Here is a 27,236-nt window from a genome sequence, read left to right as displayed (position 1 = left end):
AGGGAGCCCCATCTGGAGCCAGCAGCTCTTGTGAGCAGGGGCAATGTGGGAGATTTAAGTGGCCCTAGGGAGCTGCTTGACCAGAGATATCAAAAAAATACAAGGAAGGGCTCTTCAGGTACATAAAGAGCAGGCAGAAACAGATGGAAAACACTGGCCTGCTGTTAATCATGAAAGATGAATTAGTCACCAGCAATGTTCAAAAGGCAGAGATTCTCGACACTTTCTTCACCAGCACTCTTGAGCCTCACATCTTGGGATCAAAGAATTCAGGTTGATGCAAACACAAACCCACCACCACTGAAGGAAGAGTTGGTATGTGAACTGTTGCAGGAGTTCGACCCCTGCAAATTAATGGGCCCTGACAATATCCACCCAAGGTTGTTGAGAGCTGGCTGACATCACTGTGAGGCTGCTTTCAATCTTTTGAGAAGTCATGGAGGTTGGGGGATGTCCCAAAAGGCTGAAAGGTTTATGTCACTCCCATCTACAAGAAGGGCTTAAAGGATTATAGAAATTATGGCCCATATATAGAAATTAAAAAATGGGACTATAGAAATTATAGGCCCATTGGTCTTACTTGAGTTGCCGAGAAAGTAATGGAATGAATCCTCCTGAGGGGGGTCTCACAAGTCAAATGAAGCACGTGACTGGGAAAAGTCAGCACAGACTCACCAAGTCACCATCAGCAAATCATGCTTGATAAACATGATCACCTCCTACGACAAAGTAACCTGCTTGGCTGATGTGGAGCGAGTGGTGGATATTGTCTACCTAGATTTATTCAAGGCTTTTGAAGCGGTTTCCCACAGCATCCTCCTAGGGAAACTGATGCATTACAGTCTTGACAAGTGTGTTTGTGTGGTTGATGGGGAGCTTGCTGACAGGCCACACACAGGTGGTGTTGAACAGTGATGTTCAAACTGGGGACCCGTCACAGGTGCGGTCCCCCAGGGATGAATATTGAGCCCAAGGCTATTTAATATCTTTGTAAGTGATCCGGATGATGGAATCAAGTGTACCCTGGCAAAGTTTGCTGATGATACCAAACTGACTGGGGAAATGGACACCTTGGAAAGGAGAGCCATCCTGCAGGAAGACCTGCATAGGCTGGAAGAGTGAGCTAACAAGACTCATGAAGTTCAACAAGCACAAGTGTAAGGTCTTGCACCTGGGAAAACATAATCCAAGAGAGCAGCATAGGCTGGGATCTACCTGGCTGGCAGCAGTTCTGTGGAAGTGGACTGGATGTTCCTGGTGGACAGCGAGCAGTAAGCTGGTGTGGCAAAGAAAGCCAGCAGGATGGTGGGCTGCATCAACAAGGGCATCACCAACAGAGATAAAGATGATATTATTCCACTCTGCTCAGCGCTTGTCAGGCCACACCCAGAACAATGTGCTCAGTTTTGGACCCCACTATACAAAAAAGACATGGACAGGGTGGACAGGGTCCAGAGAAAGGCCACAAAGATGATAAAAGGAGTGTAAAACCTTTTGCATAGGGAAAAGCTGAGAACTATGTTCAGCCTCAAGAAAAGAAGGCTCAGGGGAGACCTTATCACCATGTTTCAATATTTAAAGGTGGCTACAAAGAAGCCAAAGACTTCTTTTTATGAGGAGTCAAGTAGAAAAGATGAGGGGTACTGGGACCAAGTTACTCCTGGAGATATTCTGATTGGACACAAAAGGAAAACTTTTCACAATTAGAACAACCGGCCATTGGAATAATCTCCCAAGGAAGTGACGGACTCTCCAGCATTGGACACTTTTTGAGGTTCTATGATTCTATGATTTAAAGCTAGCTCACATTTTAAGCAGTGTCTCTTAAATACATTGCTTTGTTGCCCACAGAAATATGAATTTTGTCCCAGTGGCTTTCAGGGAAACTACCCCAGAGCTGTGTCATAGAGAAGGCAGATTTGCAGCTCTTCAGGCTCGGCAGCATATTTTGTCCATCTATCACATCTGGATTCAGGGACTGGCATGGCAGCCTATTTATAAAACCATCAGCACATCAATTTGAAAGTAAAAACGTAACACTATTTGAAAAGTCAATAAAACAGGGATAGGGAATTCATTTTAATATTTAACTGGGTAAAACTACAGTTCACAATAAGCATGGAGCAGTTGAAGAATTTTGGTTAAAAAAATTAGTGCTATCCCTTTTTGCTTTATGATTCTAAAATTTATTTTTTTTTTTTTATTATAAAACAAAAAAACATTACTTGGAGACAGAACTATTCTTTTACTCTCCAACACCCACAGCAAAAGCCTGTTTTACCACTGGGATTATAGCAGCAATTTGACAACAGAAATGACCCTCCTTGGGGCAGTGCCTCAGCATATGTTTGGGGAATCAGTATATAACACTTCTTGCTTGGGGCTGTGCCAAAGGCAAAAAAATTAGTTCTAACAATGAATAAAACACGTAAACAATCAATTGAAAGGCACATTTTTGCTTAAAAATCTTTCAATCCCCCAATAAATACCACCTCTACCAAGATCGTATATTCACACTTGGCAGTGAATGTAATATTTAGCACAACTGATTGAAATGAAGAAAATGTCGAAGTGTATTTCCCCCTCAGCTGGTCTACTACTCTTGAGATACCTTACTTCTTGCTTGTTGAATTCTTCTTCTAACTTGATTTTTAATAAGAAATTGTGCTACTCTGAATACACCCATAAGAATTTGGAGGGACACCTGTTTTAGTTCTCACCTATAACAGGCTGGATGCAAACACAAAGATGGCACCTGCCATTTCTAAAAAAGAAATCTGCTTATCAAGCCAGTATAAGCACAACAGTAAAAATATCAGATTCATTGTTTGCAGTGCTTTTAATTTCTTTTTGATTCTTCTTAAAAGACAGTAGAACCATCCATGTGGAACTGTCAGCATGCCTGCATCTCTAGAAATGTGAATGATGTGCCCGCTGCTCTTCCTTTCCCTACTCTTTAGTTAGACCAAATCAAATCAGCAATAGTAAGAAAGCGAAAAAAGAAAGAGGATGTGAGAGGGATAACAAGTGGGATTACAAGCCATGACAAAAGTTTCCTAATGAAGATGCAGGTGACAAGATCATGGATGTAGGGGATTGTTTCACTGCATTTACAACTACATGATACAAGGAACACTCCTTTTTACCCCTGCCACAAGAACATGACTTACTTGGGCGGCAGCAGCATCTCACAGTCAATCTTAGACAAAATCAAAACAAGACAAAATCTACACAAAAGCAACCTCAGACAAAAATACTCCCTCTGGCCTCCCTCTCAACAGCTCATTGAACAAAAAAGCTGTTAACACAGGTAACTTCTAATGAGTAAAACCCTTTCATATGGCACTGCACCAACTGGCAACACCTTTGCCTGTAAGGTTTAATTGTTAAACAAGCTGTTTACATCCATGTCCCTTTGCAGACAGACACTGGAACAGCCTGGGGGTTACTGTGCTGAGCGGCCATGAAAGATGGGTGAACTTATGCATAGATGGTAATGGTAAGATAACAGAGCACATGGCAACTGCTCTTGGCAGCAGTTCAGTGAACAAGAGTGCAGAGACAGGATGAAAGGGTCATATGTACGGAGCTGGGGGATGAAAAGATATCCTCTTCTCAGCTGCTGGAAACTATGAACAGTGCAAAACAGGAAAATAAACTGTTCACTTCTGTACACAGAGAAATTTAGAGGGCCCTTTTTCCTGCGGTGTTCAAAAGCAAACATATTCTGGGTCTTTTGTAAATATACCGCTTTTTCCATGTCAAAGTAGGAAGTCTTGGTGTCTCCTACTACAGTGCAGATTTCATCTGTCTGGCACAGAGACAAGATGCCCACTAATGTTTTAATTCTTAAAACTAAGATCATGGGTTGTGTTGTTTTTTGGTAAAACCCTCTCTTTGCCCCTACCTATAACGTATAGTTTTTTGACCCCTATACTGCTCCACTGTTCTTTCTTATCGCACTTAGGCAGCACTTTCTCTTTGCTGCTCCCCTGGTTTCCTTAAACTCCTCTGTTTCCTCCTGTCCCTTCCTTCCTCGCCACAACAAGATTATTGCTCTGACCATGTTTTCCTTGGTATCAAAATGCAGGACAGTGAGATGTAGATGAAAACTTTGCAAACAGCTGACAGTGCTAAATGAGGTAAAAGATGATGATTCTCCTTTTCTTTTTCAAGAGGCACTTTTGGTTTAGTAAATGATTAATTGTACCGATAAATTTCCTTCACCTCACTAATTCATATCTCTTTCTGGAAGGAAGGAGCTGCTCACTCTGTGACAGATTACAGAGCAGCACCTTCCAGTTGTAGAAGAAACCCTGCCACACAGTTTTGTGATATTCACCTTATGTATCAGTTTTTCTTTTCCTTTTTAGTCTTATCCATCGAGGAAGAACTGAAAGCTTCTATTTAGAAGCTAATAATCACAATCCTAATTTGACCTATAGCAAACATCAGGCTAAACACCATAGTGATAGACAACCTAAGAAGCAAAGAGAAGCCAGAAAAAAATCCAGGGCTGCTAAATTTAACTGAATTGGAGAAGTCCATTAATACTGAATGTCTTTCAGGGCTCAGCATCACTAGTTGCTGATTCTTATCGCTAGAATTCCAACCATTTAAATTCACTATAATCAGAAAACCTAACTCTTTTTCCATTCAAACTAAGCAAAAATGCACTGCAATTTCATATTACAAAGATTCAGCAAAAGTAATTCATTTAAGGAGTCCAATTCCACTGAAAGAATGTGATTTTGCATGACTTAGCATCATATTTTATAAACCCAGTTTAAGTCACCAGTTTTATGTTCTCACACTGTAAATGACATCTCAATTTACTTTCCTCATTTATTTATTAAATTAGTTCTACACTATCAGTTGGTGCTATTACTAAATCATAGCATCATAGAATGGTTAGGGTTGGAAAGGGCAGGGACACCTCACCCTAGGCCATGTTGGCCAAGGCCCTGATGAACCTGGTCTTGAACACTGCTAGGTTGGAGCATTTACCACTTCTATGCACATGTTCGTGTCTCACTACCCTCACAGTAAAGAACCTTTTCCTTATATCTAACCTGAACTTCCCTGATTTTAACTGTAAACCCACTACCTCTTGTCCTATCACTACAGTCCCTGATGAAAAGTCCCTCTCCAGTATCCTTGCAGGCCCCCTTAAATTGTTGGAAGGCTGCTATGAGGTCTATGCTATGTTGGAAGCCTTCTCTTCTCCAGGCTGAACAGCCCCAACTTTCTTCGCCTGTCTTTGTATGGAAGGTGCTCCAGTCCCCTGATCATCCTCGTGGCCCTCCTCTGGACTTGCTCCAACAGCTCCATGCTTTTCTTATGTTGAGGACACCAGAACTGCACACAATACTCCAGGTGAGGTCTCATGGGAGCAGAGTAGAGGGGCAGGATCACCTCCTTCGACCTGCTGGTCAAGCTGCTTTTGATGCAGCCCAGGATACAGTTGGCTTTCTGGGCTGTGAGCATACACTGCCGACTCATGTTCAGTTTCTTGTTGACCAGCACCCCCGAGTCCTTCTCCGCAGGGCTGCTCTGAATCTCTTCTCTGCCCAACCTGTAGCTGCTCCTGGGATTGCCCTGACCCAGGTGTAGGACCTTGCACTTCTCATTGTTGAACTTCATGAGGCTGACATTGACCCAGCTCTCAAGGTCTCTCTGGATGGCATCCTCTCCCTCCAGTGTATCAATCAAACCACACAGCTTAGTGTCATTGGCGAGCTTGCTGAGGCTGCACTGACAAGCTTAGTTACAGTTAATGCAGTATCATCCAGTCTTCTACTGCACAGATGAAAATTCAAACTCCTACTTGTACATAATTATCTTCTATAATATCATAAAGTTAAAAACAATTTGGTATCTAGCTTCCAAGTTCTGCAAAACTCATCACTGTTTTGTGTCTCGCAGTTTGTCAGTGCTGTGTTACCTAGCTCCAGAAGGCTTCATCATTGCAGATCCAGAGTAGGTCATCAATTCACTGCCAACAAATTCCAGAACGGTTCACCAATTCAGTGGTATCTAATACCAGAACTGGCAGTTATTAATTGCCATTGAGTGTCAGAGCAGTGTATTAATTCAATGTCACATAATTTTAGAGAAGTGCATTCAAAGTCACATATCTCTAAAGTAGTTCATCATTTCAACGTCACCAAAGTCCACAGCAGGGCACTAATTCTGTCTCATCTCCTTTCACTATAGCTCATCAATTCAATGCCCTGAAACCCAGAAGTAGCATTTAACCGGATTAAGACTCATCAAGAAAGAAAAAGGCGCTGAGAAAACGGAAAGACATACATCATATAGATGTAGGAATCTCCACTACAAAGACATAAGTGATTTAGTTAGACAGATACTTGTAAAATATTTTAAAAATATACATCTACCAAATTATTTAGCTATCCATCCAGCACAGTGCACATTCAAAACCTAATACATGCTGTATACTCATGGATATACATAGAATTATAGAATAGTTAGGGTTGGAAAGGACCTTAAGATCATCTCGTTCCAACTCCACTGCCATGGGCAGGGAATTCTCACCCTAGACCATGTCACCCAAGGATCTGTCCAGCCTGGCCTTGAACATAGCCTGTCTTCATACAGGAGGTGCTCCAGCCCCCTTATCATCCTTGTGGCCCCTGTCTGGACTTGCTCCAACAGCTCCATGATCTTCTTATGTTGAGGAGACCAGAACTGCACACAGAACTCCAAGTGTGGTCTCACGAGAGCAGAGTAGAGGGGCAGGATCACCTCCTTCAACCTGCCTGTCACATTTCTTTTGATGCAGCCCAGGATACGGTTGGCTTTCTGGGCTGCGATCCAAACACATACAGCAAGTGCATGTCTTCCTTTAACCTGCACCAAATTCAAACTCCAGTCGTTACCAAGTATCCCTGAATGCAATAATTCAGCCATCACCTTTTTAAAACTGCTGCCCAGTTGGGAGAACTGCTCTAATGCAGACTATGAGTCAGAAGGTGTGCCCAAAGACCACTGCTGGAGCCTGCTGACTCCCTTGTCTGTTCACCTGTGTCAGAGTAAGATTTGAAAAAAGCTGTATGCTGCACAGAACCTTATTTCCTCACTGCATCTGGCCTAGCTGTATTTTACAGAATATAACCTTAACTGGACCTGTCCCAGACACAGAGAAATGCATTCAACTGGCACTAGCTCTCTTTTTCTCCCCCTCCAGGTACATCGTTGATGGGAGCTATAACAGCAACAAACTTACATTGCTGTTAATACAATTAAACTTCTGACCACTGAATAATACATATGTGATACACCACAGACACGGTCAATTCTTTCATAAGAAAGAAGAAATATCCATGATACTACATGTCCAATTTCCAAAAATTTTCTGCTGGCCATGTGGGTAGTATCGGAAAGCATGATGAATATATTTTAACTTCCACCCCATGTACAACTTCTCAGGCTATCTTCTATCACCCAATTTTATGGCATGTTCCCAAATACTTAGACCTATTAAGTCTAATATTTTTAAGAACTTTAAAAATCTGTAAGTTTACATGAAGTACCAATTTCCATATTGCAAGCATGTTCTACAATAGTACCTCTACACAGAAGAAACAGACTTGCACCCTGGTTAAATCACTATCCTGAAAAATCTTCATTTTGATCTCTAATCTACACACAATACTCTTAAGCATAAGCATACACAAACTGGCATGGAAATAAGCTAGAGATGGGTTTCCTAATATTCATAGCTACTATTGTATCTATCAGAACAATGATTAGAAGATTAATTACAGAAAAAAGCAGAATCAGCCCCATTATTTAAATATGGCCCTCCCTTTTTAACCCTCAGACTATTAACTCTGTGGATTACAACCTGCAGTGTTGAAAAGGCTCTGTCTGTCATGGAACAACCCTGTCACCTTTGACAGTAATAGGGTGGCACTTTGGCTCTCTGCCTGCCAATATGCCAAAGAGCCCAAAGTGAGCAGCAAAAGCAAAAAAGCTGATACAGCCCACTTTTCCTAGCAGCAAAGGAGAAAAAAGAATCACACTGTGCTCTAAGTCCTAATTTGTGCAGTGCTCTCTGTGCCTGGACAAAAGCACAATGAATTATGTTGTGCTGAGGGCAGGTGGAAAGGTGACAGTCTAACATTAGTGACAGATAAAAAGACCAACGGAAATATTTTGCCCCTGGTTTGCCATACAGACCTCCTTGGCACAATCCCTATTTTTAAAGACAGTAATGCTTTAAAAGATGAACTTGAACTAAAATTGCTCATTATACTAGTGGAAGCTTCCAAAAATTTAAAGGAGCTTTTATTACGTACACATTTTGATAAGTGCCCAAATCTCACTAATGTTTAGGAACAGACTGGTAGTGGCATACTGTTTATGGTATCTCCCCCTGGATTGACAAATAACTGCATATTGGTTATCTGCATAAAACTGAAGTCTGAATTAAATTTGAATTCCATTTGTATTTCATGGTTCCAAAATACCCATGCAATGTCCTTTATTGAATGAATTACACACAGGCATCGATAAAGAGCAGGTGCCGAAAGCCTGGCCTCCTGGGGATTCCTCAGCTCACACAAGGGCAAATGCTATGAGATGGCACAGCAGGGTCCCTTGGATAGACATTTAGAAATAAAAGAGGCTAAACCTATTAGTCCATGGGGTGTTTTTGTTCAGGATGAGCCTGCTTTTTTCCAGTGCTAAAGATTTGCTTTATGATTAACACTGGTGGAAATGCAGAGGAGAAAAAAAGCGTCAGCCACCTGCAACAGATCTGGCTCACAGCTCATCTTAGTATAACTGTAACTGCAGAAACATGACTTGAAATGAGCTTACATCCAACTTGAAATGAAAGGAGGTAATATTTTCATAGCCTTTAAACAAATGTTCAGCTCCTCATTGTCCTTTTCTCAGTGCAACAGTCCACTGCCCTGGAGTTATTTTCATGAGCAGGGAAAACCTGAGACCAAAAGTAAATAATAATAATAAAATAATAATAAAAAAAGAGACAACAAACACAGTCTGTGTAAAGGTGTGTACCAAATACTTTTTGATGCACTTGGTTTTTTAAACTAGGGCCCAACTGTGGCTTAATAGGAAGTTGTATAGGATAGAACAGGGCACTCAGCTAAATGTTTGAAATCCAGACCTTCCAGACCTCTTTTGCCTTACAGGTAGGGTGACAAAAATAATCAAAAGTCCTTTCAAATTACTTTTATTAGAAAAGGAAAACCATCCAAGGCAAACCACCCCCCCCAAAACACCGAAACAAACCAAAAAAACACCTCACCATGAGAGAGAGCCAAAGCAAACCAGTTTGTAAATAAACTCCTTCCTGCCCAGAGATCCTGCAAAAAAACTTTTATCTTTGTCACAAGCAGGTCCTTGCCTCCAGTTTGCTCTCAGTCAGGGTTGCAATAAATCCACGCAGACCCTCAGGGGTGCTGAAGGAGTCCTTTTCTTCCTGTTACCCTTGCTGTGTATGTGTTCCCCATTCCTCTTGCTAGTGTCCCAACATTTGCGGTAATGATAGCAGCCCAGGAGGGAGGAAGTCTGTATTTGGGCTGTATAATGTGTTTACAAAAAAGTAACTGTGACATTCCACCATAAAAAGCCCTTATTACACTGAAAAGGCTCAATTCATGCCATCAACACTCTGTTTCTATATAAACATGATTTTAATCTGTACCAGTGAGACTTATAACCATGTAACATGGACAAGATTTGTAAGGATTTAGCTCAAGACTGATCAGCATGATGTATGGAAAACGAGCATAGATATCCAGAAATGCACTCTCTGCTGCTCATATACTATCATCACTGTTGTACTTCTGATAATAAAGCGAGGTCTCTAGCTAGTGTGCAGTTATCAATATCCTTAAAAAGTAACACTACATATGTATATTAAAAAGAGATTTAAAAATAAGAACTCTTAAGCTTACTTTTGGAAGGGACACGAAGATTGGATCGTACCACTTGTAAGGAGTCTGCTTGAACTCGAAGCTCATAACTTTTCACACTTTCATAATCCAGAGACTTTTTAACTGAGATCACGCCTGTTCTGTTATTAATAGCAAACACATCTGAAATCCAGCAAAAACAGAAGTAACTTTCTAAGATGCATAAACACTTTTTTTTTTTTTTTTAATGCCCGAGTGCTTCTAATTTGGTGATGACACTATTCTCTGAATAACGACTGTCTTCAGAAAGTCATTTCCATTCCTCCCTCAGGCTTCTAAAAGACTGTTTAACTCTTCTTTGAAGCTGTCTTCAAAGAAGCACAGCAGCTGAATCTAACCTGGTACTGTAATAACTAACTTGAGGAGATGCTGGCAGGAGCAGACAAGACAAACAGTCCACCTTCACAAAAAGGAGTATGGAACGGGGAATTCTTCCACATCCCTCCAAATAATTCAGTATAATTTCATAAAGCTTTCAAGGTGGATCATGAAGAGTACTTGAGAAGGATGCAAATGCAGGAATGATGTTTTGTTTAAATAGCAAGCTCTAATCTAACAGGTGTGTCTCCAGCATGGCAAAGTCTATAATGCCTTAAAATAGATTTCTTAGCAAGCACTACAACTCCATCAAAGCCATTTATATTCTTAATTCACTATGCCATGGATTCACGCCATGTGGCAACGATGTGAATTTTCGCATCAGTGAGAGTTTTATTGTCTTCTAATTTTTATTGTAATTCTGCTAAGAAATATGATTTTTATCTGATCTCTAAAGGCTTGATAATGGCAGTCCCTCCTGCTTGTACAGATGAGGTGGAATTTCACCTCAGCAGCTTTATTTCTAATCACTGTTTCCTGAAGACTTCTGATGCACTCACTAGGCTCATCATAACCACTAAGACTGAAATATTAGCACTTACCCTCTTCATTTCCTGAAACAATTGAGTATACAATTGTCTGGTTCAAGGCAGCCGCTGTGACAACGGTGACCACAGTTCCTTTTGGTGCACTTTCACTCACTGGTGGGGGTCTGCAGAATAGAACAAAATTATTTGTGTTATCTTCCAGTTGCCTGAACAGCAGATTACTGAAACTTATTCCTCAGGTTAGCAGTTTCATCCATCTGTTAGGCTGCCAAAGTGAGAGGTTCTGTTATTACAAAAAGACATATTAAAAAGGCAAACATTTAGCCTTCACCTCTGCAAACTCAAAAAACCAGCAAGAGCTCTAACTGACAAGAGGTGACAATATAAAGACACAACAGTTCTTTGACACAAGAAATGGAAAAGCAGGGAATATTTTGTTGAAAACAACAGAAACATAAGAACCACCATAGACTGATAAATTGCAAGTAAAATGCAGAATAGCTCTTTTATAATACTCCTACTACTAAAAAGCCTCAGTAATCTATCAGAAATGCATGCAAGAAAATTCGTTCAAGGATAAACCTTTATCATTTAAACAGTAAGCACTTTAAAGCCACTTCCACAGGAATTTCTACTCTTCAGAAAGATCCAAAAATTCTACTGCCAATCAATTTCAGTACCAAAAGCCAGGATGCTTTCCAGGAAATCAGCTGCAACCCCAGTAGATATGCGCATCTTTTAAGCATTCACTAAATTGTTTCCAATTCACTGAGCACCAATTTGTGTAATGAAAAAGAAAAAAATCACACTATTAACACATTGGTATCTCACGTCTTTTGTACCCTACAAACACTGAAAACTGGGTATCACATATTCAGCACAGTTTCATCATGTATAAATAAATGAATTTCCTCCTGAAACACAGCAAAGAATTACTTCACTCTTTTTCTTTTATTGTTCAAGTGCTACCTCCTTGGAAAACATGATGAGTAACATTTTGAGATGTTGCTTCCTCAAGGAAACTGTAACTACTCCAGAATGAACAAAGAGTCTGTGCTGATTTACTTAAAAAACCCCAAACAAACAAACAACAAGAAGTGAGACTCTTGAGCTAATCTCAAGTAAAATGTTCAGATTTTCATCACAACAACTAAAGGCTGAATTGATGCTTTATTCATGCTAGTGAACAAATAAATTCAAAAGGAAAGTTCTACACTCATTTGTAAATGCAGATGCATCTTTATTGAAACTAACATCATATAGATACTTTCCATTTTAAAAAATTACACTAATTAGGTATATAATGAAATAAGACAGCTGAGGATATGTTCAGATAGGCCCTTAACAAGGAGTAAACTTTAAGGAGTATTTCAGTTTTGCACTGGTCTTCAAAATTCTGGACAGAATCTACATCTGTTTTCATTTCAGAGAATATTTTATGACTTTCTTTTTTTGTCTTCCAGGTATTTTTCAAATACTCCACCTCATACCCCATTTTCCTCATTCTAAGGGCAGAAAGCTGGAACCCTGGGTTACAATCCTAATTGTTGAACCCAAACCTTTACCATCACACACCAAGAGACCAACAGTCTGCCCTTGACCATTCTTCCATCTTCTTTGGGATGAATATTTGTTTGAACATCCTATAAAAAGTTCTAGAGAATAACACTTATCTACATATATGGACACAGATGAATATGGATATATGGAATTAAGTTTAAAAAAAAATCAGCATTATTCATTATTTTTTTTTATTTTTTTTTGTGAGAAAATGTTAAAAAAAAAAAAAAAGAAAGAAAAGAAAAAGACACCTGAGTAGTTTGTATGATGGTGCCTGTTACACAACCTCTTGCCCTGGAGGTGATGTACTTTCCCTCATGCTTTGTGGCTCTCTGTAGCAACTGCGACAGAACACTGGTCAGAAGCTTACCTATACTTTTGTCTCTTCCCTTGAGTTGCTATTCAGACCACCTTCACCCCAATCTTAGATTCTCTGACGATATGTAATATTATATATTATGGGTCTTTTTTCTTCCGAGGACATATAATTTGAACAAAAAACCTCATAACTGTGTATACACGAACCCCACATTTCAACTAAAGCACACTTTCAGTATATTCCTTTAATGGAAATGGCTTTGAAACTTCCCCTCTCACATACCTGAATTCAATGAATTGATAAATCCGTATCAATTAGCAAGCAGCTTTTGTGTTTGCTATGAAAGGCTATAGAGAGAGTGGACAGAAAATTGCCACAGTAATTGCATTGATTTCATTTCCCTGATTTAACTAAGGTGATCAAGTTCAATGAGAGCAGTGCATCAGCTGAATTAAAACATACAGCTGGTCTCTTAAGAACATTTTGCTGAATTGTAGAGAAGAGAACTGTCAAAAGACAAGGGTATTCAGCTGACAATAATACTATTCTTTATCCTGTACTATAAGCTGTAGCAAGCTTTCTTTGAGGCAAGTTCATTATTTTCCAATTTTTGAAGGACTAAGATGTACAACAGTGGTGTCTTTTGTTTGTTTGCTTGTTTTTGTGGGGTTTTTTTGGTTTTTTTTTTTTTATGTTATTGGTAGACCTACTACACGAAGCTGTTTTAGGGGACAGGCAAGGGCGTTTTTATACAATAATTTTGCATTACTGGATGATAAAGATTGGGTTTTTGTGAGAAAATGTTAAACTAGCAAAGCAGTGCAATCCAGTCCAAACCACCCACAGAAGACTTAGAAAACTGACAACATAGTAAAAGGGAAAGGTACTGCTGTGACTTCAAGACATGATTAAGATTCAGAGTGTCTCAAGGTATTTTTGTCTGATAATGTTTGCAATACCTTACCGAGCCTCTGACTGCAACTGCCAATATAGTCATTACCCTGCCAGTCACAGGCTCTGACCCCACCTAACAGTACATTTCTGTCACCGTCACCTGCATGGGATTGGCACACCACTGCCTTACAGTCCAGTCCTGATTAGTCTCAAATATTTTAAATGAAACTGTTACTTTCTGCTCTTCTGAACAAAACACCTTCTCAAATATGTGATTTCTAATATTCCTCCCCAATACTTACATGCATGGCTATCCACATGCAAACAGTCACTGAGTGCAAGAAAGTCCTGTGCATTAACATGATAATCCACTCACATCCCGTAAATCTTTGGGTGAAATGGGATATAAACAGCAACTAACACACACTACCACATTGCCACATTACACACCCCACATGGCCACCTCAGCTGCAACTCAGTCTACCCATAATTTTAATCTTTCTTCCTGAACACTTTCTTTTGCACGACCATTTTACTGACTATCACAGCATATATTTTTGGACCAATATTTAGTTCATTCACATACTATTTTCCTGTAACCATCCCAGCAATGTGCAATTTCAGTTGGTCAATCTTCACTTTAATGTCTTCACAGAAATAGTAAATGGTATCTTGTCAGCATGCAAGATAGGATGGATTTCAGGAGAGGCCCCCATCGCTGTAGTGCAACAAAACCCCTGTAGGATCCCTGGACTCACTGAAACTGCCCAAACCCTTCCTGACAACCTGTGGTGAGAAAAGAGGGCATGAAAGCAGCAAAGCTTAAAAAAGGGCTTTGTGCCATGCTGAGATAAGGTTGGTATCTGATGGCCTCAGATTTGGGAAGAACGAAAGAATTTAAAATTAACAAAACAGATGTTCAATAGCAAGTCTTCTGCCCCACTCTTCTGGTTTGGTTACCCCTGCACAAATTTAAGATTTGTTTGTATTTCTTTGAGCCCTCTACTGCATTGTTTACTCTGCTTCAGTATAAAACCATGCTAGAAAATGTGCTTGCCCCTTAGGAAAAAAAAAAAAGCAACCCTGAACTAGAAGAACAAAGGGACTAAAATAATTATTTATACACAAAAAACCACTGAAAAGAGATACAAAATGAAAAATTATAATAATTTTTAATTTGTTATGTCTCAATTATGTGTATCTTGATCAGAGGAGGAAAAGTAGACATAACATGTGTCATACACACTGCAGAGCATAACTAGTAACCTCTAAAGTTAAACTTTAACTTTTCCTTTTCTGCTTCTTTTTTTCCTTTCCTAAGCACATCAGACTCTCGTCAGTTTTTCAATTTGCCTGATATCCAATATGCTTTAAATTCACCATGAAACTTTTCTATCTCCAAAAGCATGAACATGAGATTGAATAAAAAATTAAATTTTAAACCAGCAAAGCCAATAATAAATTGGTTTAGTACTGAAATTTAATAGTGTGATGTGCATGTACTCTGTATTAGAGACTTCAGATGACTGTATATTGTGGATTATATTATCACTCATGGAGGTCCATAAGCATACCTCAGAATTTAACTCCTTTTGTTTGCTTGTTTGTTTAATTATATTGCTAAGATTCTTAGCTCAACTTGACTAAAATGCCATCTGGACCTCTCCTGCTAAAACCACCTCCCTACCTTCTCTCACATTACAGCTTAAAGCATTTTGGCCTTTCATGTCTCAAAGGCATTTTACCTGAAACTATTCCACGCTCTTCTATCTGAAACATGTTTCTGAGCAGCATACCCATTCCTGCACAGACACTTTTCATCTGATGCCTCATGGGAAGTGATTTCACTTGGGGTTTCTTCTGTCTGATGCTTTGCATTAAAAGAAGATACATAAGCCATTCGACCCAACTGAATTAATGTATTTTTATGGAGAAAAGTCTAATGTAGACAGAGGACTAGAGTGTCTAAAAAGAGGTAAGCTAACAATGAAGTTATATGGAAACTAAAATAACTTATTAAATCTCTACAAATAGAAGCACTTAAGTTGGTCTGGATATGCAGCTGAGTTTTTTAAACTGTGAAAAAAAAGTACAAGTTTCTAACTGGTGCAGCAAAACAAATAGTTAAGAAACAAGCAAGCAAGATGTAAAGATCATGATGGCAATTCTTTTAAACCTTTCACCAATGCATTTACACTATTTTGGCTTCCTGTCCATGCTCAAAGAAAGAAGGACCTGGATACATTAGAACAATAAGCCCCCATAGCTAGGCAGTTAATAGTGCAACTGTAACAATCTGAACAGTTTATCAGAAATAGTGATTGTTCTTTTTTCCCCTCTGGAAAAGAGTGTTTTCTTCTTAATTAGATGTACTTTTCAAGCAGTTTATCTTCAAATTGTCCTGAAAAGGGTCATGTATTCCTTACTGCCCTTAATACCCTTACTTGCTGTCTTAATTCTCAGATTGGTTCAAGACATTCTGACCTTTTTATAGTATTTATCTCTAAAACAGATGACAAGGGAATCTGAACACAGTTATAGTGAAGCCCTGTCATAACCTATTGTCTTTTAAACCAAATGTCAAATTTTGCTCCTGTGAACTCTTTGTCATGAGGCATAATATGTTTGCGTTGTCCCACCAATCTTCCTAAATTAAATCTAAGGACATGAAGACGTGAAAATTTCTGTCAAGATTACTACAGAAGCAAAAAAGGGGGAAAAAGAAAATCCCATCAAGCACAATGTAGGACAGACTTACATACTTGAATTGGTCAGCCAGACCGATACCAATAGGATCAGTTCTAAGACCAAGGATAATGCTGCGGCTTTGTTCTCTCATAATACACTACTGAAAGCCAACACAGTTTAATACTACAGATGTGTATTATTTCTATTCCATATTCACATTCCCACAGTGACTTAGTTCTACATTTCATTAAAATGCAACATGGTGTTGAAAGCTCTGACCCTCATCCTCACCAAGCACAGCTAAGCAGATTCCCTCCATGCATCTGGACCCTGTGTTTACTTTTTCTGGTATAACCAGGTAATATGCAGCTAGATTAATTTCACCATAATATTTCATTGGAAAAAAATACTTAAAATGAGAGTTTCCTTTTCATTTAGTAAAAAGAAGTAGAGGTTTTCAATAAAATGCAACATACCACTATCAAAACAAGGAAAAACAGGGAAAAAAGAATGACCCTTCTAGTACACTGTCATCATCTGCTAACTAGCTCAGTAATTTTTCAGTGGCAAGCCACCATTCAGTATCTGCTGTAGAAATAATTTCCTAATTTTTATAACCTGATGCAAAGTGTGCTTTCTTGTATTTATTACAAACCAAGTACTAGAACACCACCGTAAAATATCAATTCCAAAGGCAAAGTCATACATATTTTGCTAAAGCCAAGCTTCCATTGACATCTGAGGCAAGTTAGAAATGCATGTTGGAACTTATGCATCACTCCCCTAGCGTCAGTTTGAGGAAAACATTGGCTATTTCCCTCTCACCTCAAAAACGCTTCATCAAAAATTTTACCAGTGGTATTTCACTTGTTTTCAGGATTTTAATTAATAAAATGTAAATGTAAATTCTGTTACGGGAAAGGTGAGTGAAGCAGTGGTAAGATTTGGATATCTTGGGAAAAGGATCACCCAAATGGATGCTCTATATCTTCCATTATCAAACAAAATACTTTTGAGAGACAAAACTAAAACCCCAAGCACTCCTGTTACAAGGGGGAAAAGACCCCCTAACTGAGCACTACTTAAAATGGCAGTGAACTGTAATAGGGAAGAAAAAATGAGACCTTAACTAAACAGAGGCTTAAAGAAATACAGCTCATGAGCAGCGTCATGAAAAACCAATTGCATCTAAGCAGAAGTTTATATAATGCCACTTCAGCACATGGTTTCATTTAGGAAACATCTTGATTCCCTGAATAACATTATCTTACTTATAGAAAGCAAGGTATGAATTCCCAAATTACTTCTCAAAGCAACATGTCAGACAAAAAAGTAAATCAGTAAGAAAATAGCTTTGGAAATCTCACTGTTGCCAACAACCACAAAAATATTCCCTCCCCCTCCAAATCCCTGATATATATGGTTTGGGTTTTTTTCTCCTGTTCTGCTCTTTATTTGAACAAAGGATGTTCTCAGCTGCAGTCCTCATTTCTGACCAGAACTTATGACTACTTACTTTTTTAAAACTTGTATCAATGATTCTGTTCCTCTCCCTGGAATAACTAATTTCTTTTAATACTTGTCTTTATCTCTCATGCATTGTAAAGAAAGCTGACCAAAGTAGTAGGATACTCATGATAAGAAAAGCACAGCTCCTTCTGTAAAACCTCAGACATTCATGACATTGTGAGCGGTGTTCTGGCACTTTTCAAAGGAGGCACCAAATGAGAGAGATCTGAAACATGAAATGCTGCCTATACCCTCAATGCCACTGTGCAGGATTCCCTACTTCCTATTTCACAATAACTATTTGACTATAGATAACTTTTAACAGCAGTAAACCAGCCAACTGGAAAAAGGCTCTTTGAATAAAACTTCCAACTAACTCCTGACATCCCTCCATAATTTTGTTTTTTGAAATCCTATGATACACAGGCATTTGCTTGGATGGTCTCTGTGTGTAGTATTGAAAGACATAATTAAGTGGAAAACATTATATTGAGTATTCTACTGCAGGAAGTCCACATGTCACAAAATCTTCTTTTTTAACCAGAACACATTTTCACAGCAGTGCTGTTATTCAGAGAACTAAAATGACACACTACATTTACATCAATAGCCTCAAATTCTTAACTTCATGTATTTCCCCATAAACTGGAACCAAACTTCAGATTACAGGTGGATACATCTTTTCAAACAGGTTGGGGACCTATAATGCAATACTAACAGAAGCTAAAAGTTTCCAGTATTCTCCTTTTTCTCCTATGAAATGGCTGAACACCTGTTTAATGTGCCCACAGGCAATAATTAGGAACCAATGACGGTGCTTTTGGTTAACATTTCCTGCTGCAGCAGTACACTGCTATTAGCAATGACCTTCTAGTTGCAGAGGATGTGATATTCATTAATTAACAAAACAAGAAAAAGATCCCAAGTCCCTTTGAACTTTTACTTTTTAAAAACGAGAACATATTCATAAAGAGAACAGGCTTGTTGAAAAAAAAAACACACAACTTTATATTCATCTGAGGTTCACTTCACATCTGGTGTTCATTGTTTCGTAGCGTTGCTAATTAGGATCTGTTAATTAAGAACTGAAAGTGCTGCCATTACTTGTTTGGAAGAAATGGAAACTTCAGGATCAATTACTTACTCAGACAAAAGGTGATCTGGGTGGAGCAACAAAATAATAGGCTGGGAAAAGAGGACTAAAGCAGCTGATTTGATTTTCCCAAGCAAGTGGGCAATGGAAATAGAATGGTTAGAGTTGGAAGGGACCTTAAAGGTCATCTAGTTCTAACCCTCCTGCCACAGCAGGGACACCTTCCACTAGGCCAGGTTGCTCAAAGCCCTGCCAAACCTGGCCCTAAACACTTCCAGGGAAGGGGCAGCCACAGCTTCTCTGTTCCACTGCCTCACAACCTTCATACTACAGAATTTCTTCTTAATGTCTGTTCTAAATCTACCCTGTTTTAGTTTAAAACCATTCCCCCTTTTACTATCACTATATGCCCTTGTAAAAAGTCTCTCTCCATATTTCCTGTAGGTCCCCAAAGGTACCCCTTTGCTGTAAGGTCTCCCCGGAGCCTTCTCTTCTCCTGGCTGAACAAGCTCACTCTCTCAGCCTGGCTTCGTAGGAAAAGTGTACCAGCCCTCTGAGCATCTTTGTAGCCCTCCTCTGGACTCGCTCAAGCAGATCTACATCAGTCTTGTGCTGGTGCCCCAGAGCTGTATGCAGCACTGCAGGTGGGGTATCACAAGAGTGGAATAAAGGGGGAGAATTACCTCCCTCAGCCTGCTGGCCACAGTGCTCATGGTGCAGCCCAGGATATGGTTGGCTTTCTGGGCTGCATGCACACATATGGCTGGCTCATGTTGAGCTTCTTGTCAACCAACACCCCCCAAGTCCTTCTCCTTAGGGCTGCTCTCAATCCATTCTCTGTGGTTGGGATTGCCTTGACCTAAGTGCAGGACCTTGCACTTGGCCTTGTTAAAGTTCATGAGACTTGCATGGGCTACCTCTGGAGCCTGTCAAAGCATCCCTTCTCTCCAGTATGTTAGCCGCACCACATGGCTTGGAGTCATCAGCAAATTTGCCGATGGTGCACTTGGTCTCACTGTCTATGTCACCGACAAAGGTGTTGAACACTGCCAGATCCAATACTGAACCCAGAAGAACATCACTTGTCACCAGTGTCCACTTGGACATTGAGCCATTGACCACAACTCTCTGAGTGTGATCATCCAGCTAATTCCATATCCACTGAGTGGCTCATCCATCAAATCCATGCCTCTCCAATTTAGAGGCAAGGGTATCGTGTAGGATAGTGTCAAACGCCTTGTACAAGTCCAGGTAGATGATGCCGACTGCTCTTCCCTTATCTACCAATGCTGTGGCCCCACTGTAGAAGGCCACCAGACCTGGCAGGCACAATTTGCCATGAGCAAAGCCATGCTGGCCTGTCACCAATCACCCCCTTACTGTCCAGTGGCTTAGCACAGTTTCCAGGAAGATCTGCTCCCTGATCTTGCTTTGAGCACCAAGGTGAAACTGACTTGCCTGTAGTTCCCTGGGTCTTCCTTTTTTCCCTTTGTGAAAACAGGGGTTATATTTCCCCTTTTCCAGTCAGCAGGAACTTTACCAGACTGCCACGACTTCTCACGTATGATGGATAATGGCTTGGCAACTACACCTGCCAGCTCTCCCAGGACTTGTGGATATATCTTGTCAGTCCCATGAACTTGTGCACTTTCAGATTCCTTAGATGACCATGAACCTGATCTCCTCCTACAGCAGGCAGCACTTCATTTCCCCAGTCCCTGCTTTTGCCTTCTGTGACTTAGTGTAGCTAGAGCTCTTGCTGTTAAACACGGAGGCAGAAAAGTCATTGAGTACCTCAGCCTTCTTCATGTCCTGGGTGACCAGGTCTCCCGCTTCCTTCTGGAGAGGGCCCATATTTTCCCTTGTCTCCCTTTTAACCCCAGTGTACCTACAGAAAATTTTCTTGTTGCCGTTAATGTCTTTCGCCAGACTGAGTTCTGTCAGGGCTTTAGCTTTCCTAACTTGATCTCTGACTGCTCTGACTATTTCTCTATATTCCTCTCAGGCTATGTTGTTTCCACCCTCTACAGGCCTCTTTTTTATGCTGGAATTTGCCTAGGAGCTCCTTGGTCATTCACGAAGGCCTCCTGGCACTCCTGCCTGACTTCTTTGTCAGGATGCATCACTCCTGAGCTTGAAGGAGGTGATCCTTGAATATTATCCAATTTTCTTGGGCTCTTCTTCCTTCCAAGGAAGACAAAGACGTGGCTGTTTCACCAGCACTAAGTAGAATGAGATCAAAATCAGCATTAAAAACCTTACTAAACCGTGCAAATGGCCACAGCCTGGTTTGGGCAGCAATGCAGAAATCTCACATGCCATTTGCTGGCACCACTATCTTCATGACCTTGCTGTACCCAGCAACCCTGGGCTCTTGCTCTCCAGCCTGTCACTTTCTCTGGAGAGAAGCAGTGGAAGGAGCAGCTCAGGCCTTGTCCGTACACTGCTGATAACCACCCCATGCATCAGGTTCAGCACTTGTGCCACCCTTTGCTGTCAGTGTTTTGGAGAACCAGCAAAATCTGACTGCCAACCATTCTGCAGGGAGATGCAGTGAGAAGAGCAGCAGCAGCAGCAGCATTCTTCTCCATGCAGCAAAAGGTCGAGTGGGCTCAGAAGTGGACTAGCCATCTACAATTAAACGTTTGCATGTTACAGACCTTTGATTCTTTTTGATTTTTGCCTCTTCACATTTTGCGTTTTTGTGGGACAAGCAAATAATGCTTGGTTTGGAAAACACTTTATTTAGCGGTTACTGCTGCTGTCATCTCTCTGAAAGTCATATTCAATATCCATGACAAGGACAGACAAGGATCCAAGTACAAAGGATCCACACTGTTAATGCAGTTAAACTCTGTGGCTTCAGAATGAAAATGTAGGCTAGGAACACTGGGATAGCCTGCAGTACCAGCTGAAGTCCAGTGAATGCAGTCAGGCTCACGTCTAAGGATGCATTAGAGAGAGATATCTGTGGGCTTTGCAGTGTGTATCTATGTCCCCAGAAGATGGCCATGTGCAACGAGTACTAGAAATGTGTCATCCGGCCCTTATTAACTATGCTACTGCTTCTGCCCCTGGGGTGGCATCTTCACAAGCTGCTTGACCAGATCAAGCAGGCCTGCTTGGCTGATGCTGCTCTGCTTCTAACAGGACTGGAGTGTACAGGGAGAAATGTGCTAAAGCATGTTGCACCCAGGCTGCTGGGATGCTTGGCATTGACTTGCTAGTTCCCACGAAAGGGGTTACTTTAGTGTCATCTATCTTAGTCATTAGGAAAGAACTATATTTTATCACTTGTCATAAAGCAACTGCTCCATGTTGTATTTTATGGTTCTCAGAGCTCTTAGGTTCCCTTTGCTTTTTTATATGTATAGAGCAGCAGCATTTAGAAGTCGCCAGTATAATTTACAATCCAAACAAGGATGGTGAGGGGAAAAAGAGACTAATTAATTTACCCCAAATTATGGAATAATGCAGGAGAGGTAGTGACTAAAATCTAAATCTCCAACGCTCATCTACTTGACTGCTGCCTTGTGTGGAAGTCACTTTAAGACACAAATAGTAAATCAAAGACTCTGTTAGCGTGAACAGGACTCCAAGCAGAGACGCAAATGCACTGGTGTACTTCTGACATCAGAGACCTGCCAGACCAACAGCTCAAGGCAGAGCTATACTTTTATCTCCCTATCTGCCTAACGAGGCTATGCCTTTTTGATCATGCCATCTGATCACCTCTCTCCTATTTTATTTTTTATTTATTTCTGATTTGGAATACATGCTGCAACTGCACAGGCAGCTTTATTCTGTAAAACTGTTCAACTGTGACCTTTCTCTGAATACACAGAAATGAAGTTTGTAAAACAGCTATAAAATGGTGCTGGGATAATCCAGATTATGATAATTATGTAAGCAAAGATCAGTACTAATCCACTCTAAAGCCACTAATTCCCAATCCTTTAAAAATTCTTGTATCCACACATAGTGGTTTATCATTTGGCAAGCATCACTATTACTCTGTACTGACATTTACCCTGAAGATATACCATGTCAAATGAAAAACAAGGTTATATGAAACCTGCCAGCTTCGGGTTGCATCACTGTCAAGAAACCAAACACGAAGTGCAGTTTGCAGAGTGTGACAATCCCTGAAAACCTTAGGAATCAAAACTAGTCCTGCTCCAAAATGTTTGAGGGAAGTTTCAGAACTGAACCAGAAAGTTATGAGGTTTTTTTTTCATTTAATTTCTGACACTGAAGAAAATGAGTGAATGTCTTTGCTCTCTCCAAAAGATTTAAGGAGGCTTTTTACAATGGTGTGCATCAAAGAATTGGAAACTAGGTTATTCAGCTAATCCTGATGAATTTGCATGGAAGAGAAGATAACATGGGTTATTCAGTGGTCATCTAAGGGTTTTATGGGATATGAGCCACTTGTTTCTGAAAGCTTTCTTCACTGCAGTGAGATAAAAGTTTTACCCTACCCTAGAATAAAACTGAAGCTCAAGGTGGCCTCAGGAAGTGCGAGCTCAGTTCATTGTTCAGAAGGCAATGCAAACTTTGCCTGTGCTCCTGAACCTGCAAGTTGCTTCTTACAATCCTGCAAACAAAAATGTTGTGCTGGTTGACATAACTGCAAGATGCCTCTTCTACATTGGAGAGGCGGATCACAAAGTGCTCCAAGTACTTCTGAGGCTGGGCTTAAGCTGGATTTGGCCTGAGCAGTCTAGAACTGAGGTTGCATGGTAGCCTCTTCCAAAACATACTGTTGGGGATCACATTTGTCACCAGATAAGATTCAAAGACAAGCTCCTTAAAGGTGAAGGCCATTTGGAATAAAGTTATAAAAGAAAAAGGCAACAAAGTGCATTACTAAATATGCCTTTAGCAGTGAAGAGTCTTCTTTAGCAGTTCCAATCCCTCGTCTGGCTCCTGAGGCTAGATAAATTAGCTTTTATAATTTACCCAAAACATGGAGTATCATGGAAAGGTCTCATAGTACCATATTCTCTTATGCTTTGTTAAATGTAGCTACACATTTTATTTTTTTTCCTCACAGCTATGCATATTGGATCTGTTCACTTTTGTCTTGCAAATAGTAGCCCATAAATTAAGACTTATTACAGAAAGGCTTTAAATATTATTCAGAAATTGATGCACTGACATGATATCTGAAATTATAGTAACCAATGGAAACATTTTCAAAGGACTACTCTGCTCTTGTGAGACCTCACCTGGAGTATTGTGTGCAGTTCTGGTGTCCTCAACATAAAAAGGACATGGAACTACTGGAACAAGTCCAGAGGAGGGCCACGAGGATGATCAGGGGACTGGAGCACCTCCTGTATGAATACAAGCTGAGGAAGTTGGGGCTGTTCAGCCTGGAGAAGAGAAGGCTGCGTGGAGACCTCATAGCAGCCTTCCAGTACCTGAAGGGGGCCTATAGGGATGCTGGGGAGGGACTCTTTGTCAGGGACTGTAGTGACAGGACAAGGGGTAATGGGTTCAAACTTAAACAGGGGAAGTTTAGATTGGATATAAGGAGGAAATTCTTTCCTGTGAGGGTGATGAGGCACTGGAATCGGCTGCCCAGGGAGGTTGTGAGTGCTCCATCCCTGGCAGTGTTCAAGGCCCAGTTGGATGAAGCCTTGGGTGGGATGGTTTAGTGTGAGGTGTCCCTGCCCATGGCAGGGGGGTTGGAACTAGATGATCTTGAGGTCCTTTCCAACCCTAACTATTCTATGATTCTATGATTCTATGACTACCTTTTGATACATTACTTAAACTACACCTCATACATTTGAAGATAGCAAATAAAATATAGAGAGCAGCAGAAACTATCCATCTCAAGAAAAATCCTTCCTCAAAATATAATTTGCACTATCATCAAGTGCAAAGTTTATAATTTTGTGCTATTCCTTCAGATTTCATATTTGTTTCAAGATTTATTACGACATTAGTAGAGGACTAATGGTATTTTGCTATTTTTCATTTTTTTTAAGATATTGCTTCAAAATGTTAATATTCTAATAATGAGGAAAAACAGCATGAATATAATGAATTTTTTGTCTGAAGTCCTTAAGACAGCTCAGCAAGTCCTCTCATTAAGGTCTGCTGAAGCCAATAATATTATATTCAATTTCTGTTTTCTAATTTTCTGCAGTAGTTTGCTTTGAAAATGTACTATTTCGAAAACCCCGCTATATTCTGATACTGATAATGTGACTGCATTGGAATCAAGAGCACATATTGGAGCAAGGCTGCAACTTCTTGATTTCAGGAGGCTGGTTGCATTGATCATATCACTTCCTACTATTATATAGACGTCAAATCATCTACGAACACACTCTCTGTAACAAAATTTAAGAAAATAATCATATTTTGCACTATTTTTTTAAACTTAATTTTAAGAAAATGGGATTGATTTTATTAAATTGCCAGAGGGTAAACTTTATCAAGTCATGAAGCTGTAGTAATAACTATTATCTTCCCTTCTAATGTCAAAGAGTCTGAATTATCTCATATCCCACATAAATGGTTTACAGAATCGAAAAACACTCAAATATGACTGTCATTTTCAACAGTTTCTGAAATGATAATTTCAAACAAACCTTTCCTCACTGTCATTGTCACCTACAGTCCAGATCTTTTCAGTTGGAGACAACCTGTTAAGACAGTAAAATTGCACCACTATCTAATATGCTTAGGGAATGGCTGGCTGCAAAATAACTTGTGGCTAAGAGGAAGAAGAACTCTCAAGTATTTTGTCACCCTCATTTTGTCAAACAAGAGTGCTGCAAAGAAGTCTTACATGCAATTTCACACAGTCATGCTTCTGCTGGATTTGAGCGCTGACTGCTCTCTCTTCAGAGCAGCACCCAATTTATTTCCTGAAGAATAGTTCATATCATAGAATCATAGAATGGTTAGGGTTGGAAAGGACCTCAAGATATCAGTAAATACGTTATCAGTTCTAAGTAATAAAGGTTTTGGTAATTTTGTTCAAACCTTATTTTTGTGTCTTATTGTTTTCTGTGAGCCAAAATGAACAGCAGAAGGTACAAAAGTTCAAGTATATGCAGGGGAAGCACTTACACACTGGCAATACAGTATTTTTGTATCCCATATATCTTAGAATAGCATTAAAACAGAAACTTATTTCAACTTAAAAAAAACCCAAAACAGTTATAATGTGAATGAATAAATGCTTTACCTGTATTCATCCTGTGTAAAACGTGGAATTACTGAAGGCTGCAGTACAGCAATTTCTACAGTGGTGGTGTTGAACTTCACAGGATCCCCATCATCATATGCAATGACCACTAGCTATAAACAATACAGAAAATCACCCTCTTACTATAGGCATGAATACTTTTTATATGGACTTGAAACAACACTTCTCATATTTTCAGTCTAAAAAGTCAGACGAGATTTTCTTTCACTGCAAATCATACCTTGCATAAAAACAAAACACAAACTAAAAAGGTGACAGCCACCCAAAAGCTGAACCAGCTGCTAGAAAATGTAGAAATACACAGTAAACTGGAATTAAAATACAAGAATCCTGTAAAAACACCTCCCCAAAACACATTGCCAACCTCAAGTACATTTTTCAGGGGATTTCCTTCACATCTAACCACAGACTGTCTTCACTCAGAACTCCAGAATCAGTTTCACCTTCTTCAATGGTATATAATTCTGTTCTCCACTTATGCATTATATTTTTTTATTGAAAAATCACCATATCTTCCAATAAACAGGAAAAGTGTTGCTGACATTAATATTTGATATCAAAACAAAAAAATTAACATTACCTCCCCCCTAAAAAAAATCCTCTTAAGAAAAGAGATTCTTGTTCTGGCTTCTGCTGGGATAAAGCTAATTTTCTTCCTCGTAGCTGGTACAGTGGTGTGTTTTGGCTTGAGTCTGAGAATAAAGCGGATAACACTCCTATGTTTTAGTTGTTGCTAAGGAATGCTTACCCTGATCAAGGACATTTCAGCCCCTCATGCTTTGCTGTATGAGTGGAGGCACACAGACAGGACAGCTGACTCAAACTAGCTAAAGGGATATTCCATACCACAGAACATCATGCTTGGTATATAAAAGGGGTGGAATTGCCTGGGAGCCACCAGTCACTGCTTGGGGATGGGCCTAACATCAGTCAGTGGGTAGTGAGCAACTGTATTGCACATCACTTGTGTTTCCTAACTTTTTATTTCTTCTTCTTTTTGGGTTCCCTATTATTAGTATAATTATTGTTATGGTTTTTATATTTTATTTCACCCCACCAGCAAATAGGCTGGGAGTGCACAAGAAGTTGGGAGTAGGGGGACAAC

At 39.9% G+C, this 27,236-nt stretch overlaps 1 protein-coding gene across 5 annotated transcripts in view; it reads right to left on the bottom strand.

The window, feature by feature from the left end:
* Positions 1 to 27,236, bottom strand: part of PCDH15 (protocadherin related 15) — a 464,553-nt gene that overhangs the window by 74,634 nt on the left and 362,683 nt on the right. For all 5 annotated transcript variants that reach the window (XM_065671106.1, XM_065671105.1, XM_065671103.1 and 2 more), the window contains 3 exons: positions 26,111 to 26,223; positions 10,892 to 11,001; positions 9,954 to 10,094 (listed from right to left, as the gene is read on the bottom strand). In XM_065671106.1, the coding sequence (XP_065527178.1) occupies positions 9,954 to 10,094; positions 10,892 to 11,001; positions 26,111 to 26,223 (364 nt within the window). The remainder of the gene's footprint in view (positions 1 to 9,953; positions 10,095 to 10,891; positions 11,002 to 26,110; positions 26,224 to 27,236) is intronic.

Source organism: Lathamus discolor, chromosome 3, assembly GCF_037157495.1.
Source record: "Lathamus discolor isolate bLatDis1 chromosome 3, bLatDis1.hap1, whole genome shotgun sequence".
NCBI lineage: Eukaryota > Metazoa > Chordata > Aves > Psittaciformes > Psittacidae > Lathamus > Lathamus discolor.
Note: the sequence above shows the minus strand (reverse complement) of the source record. Positions and strands in the feature narration are given on the sequence as shown.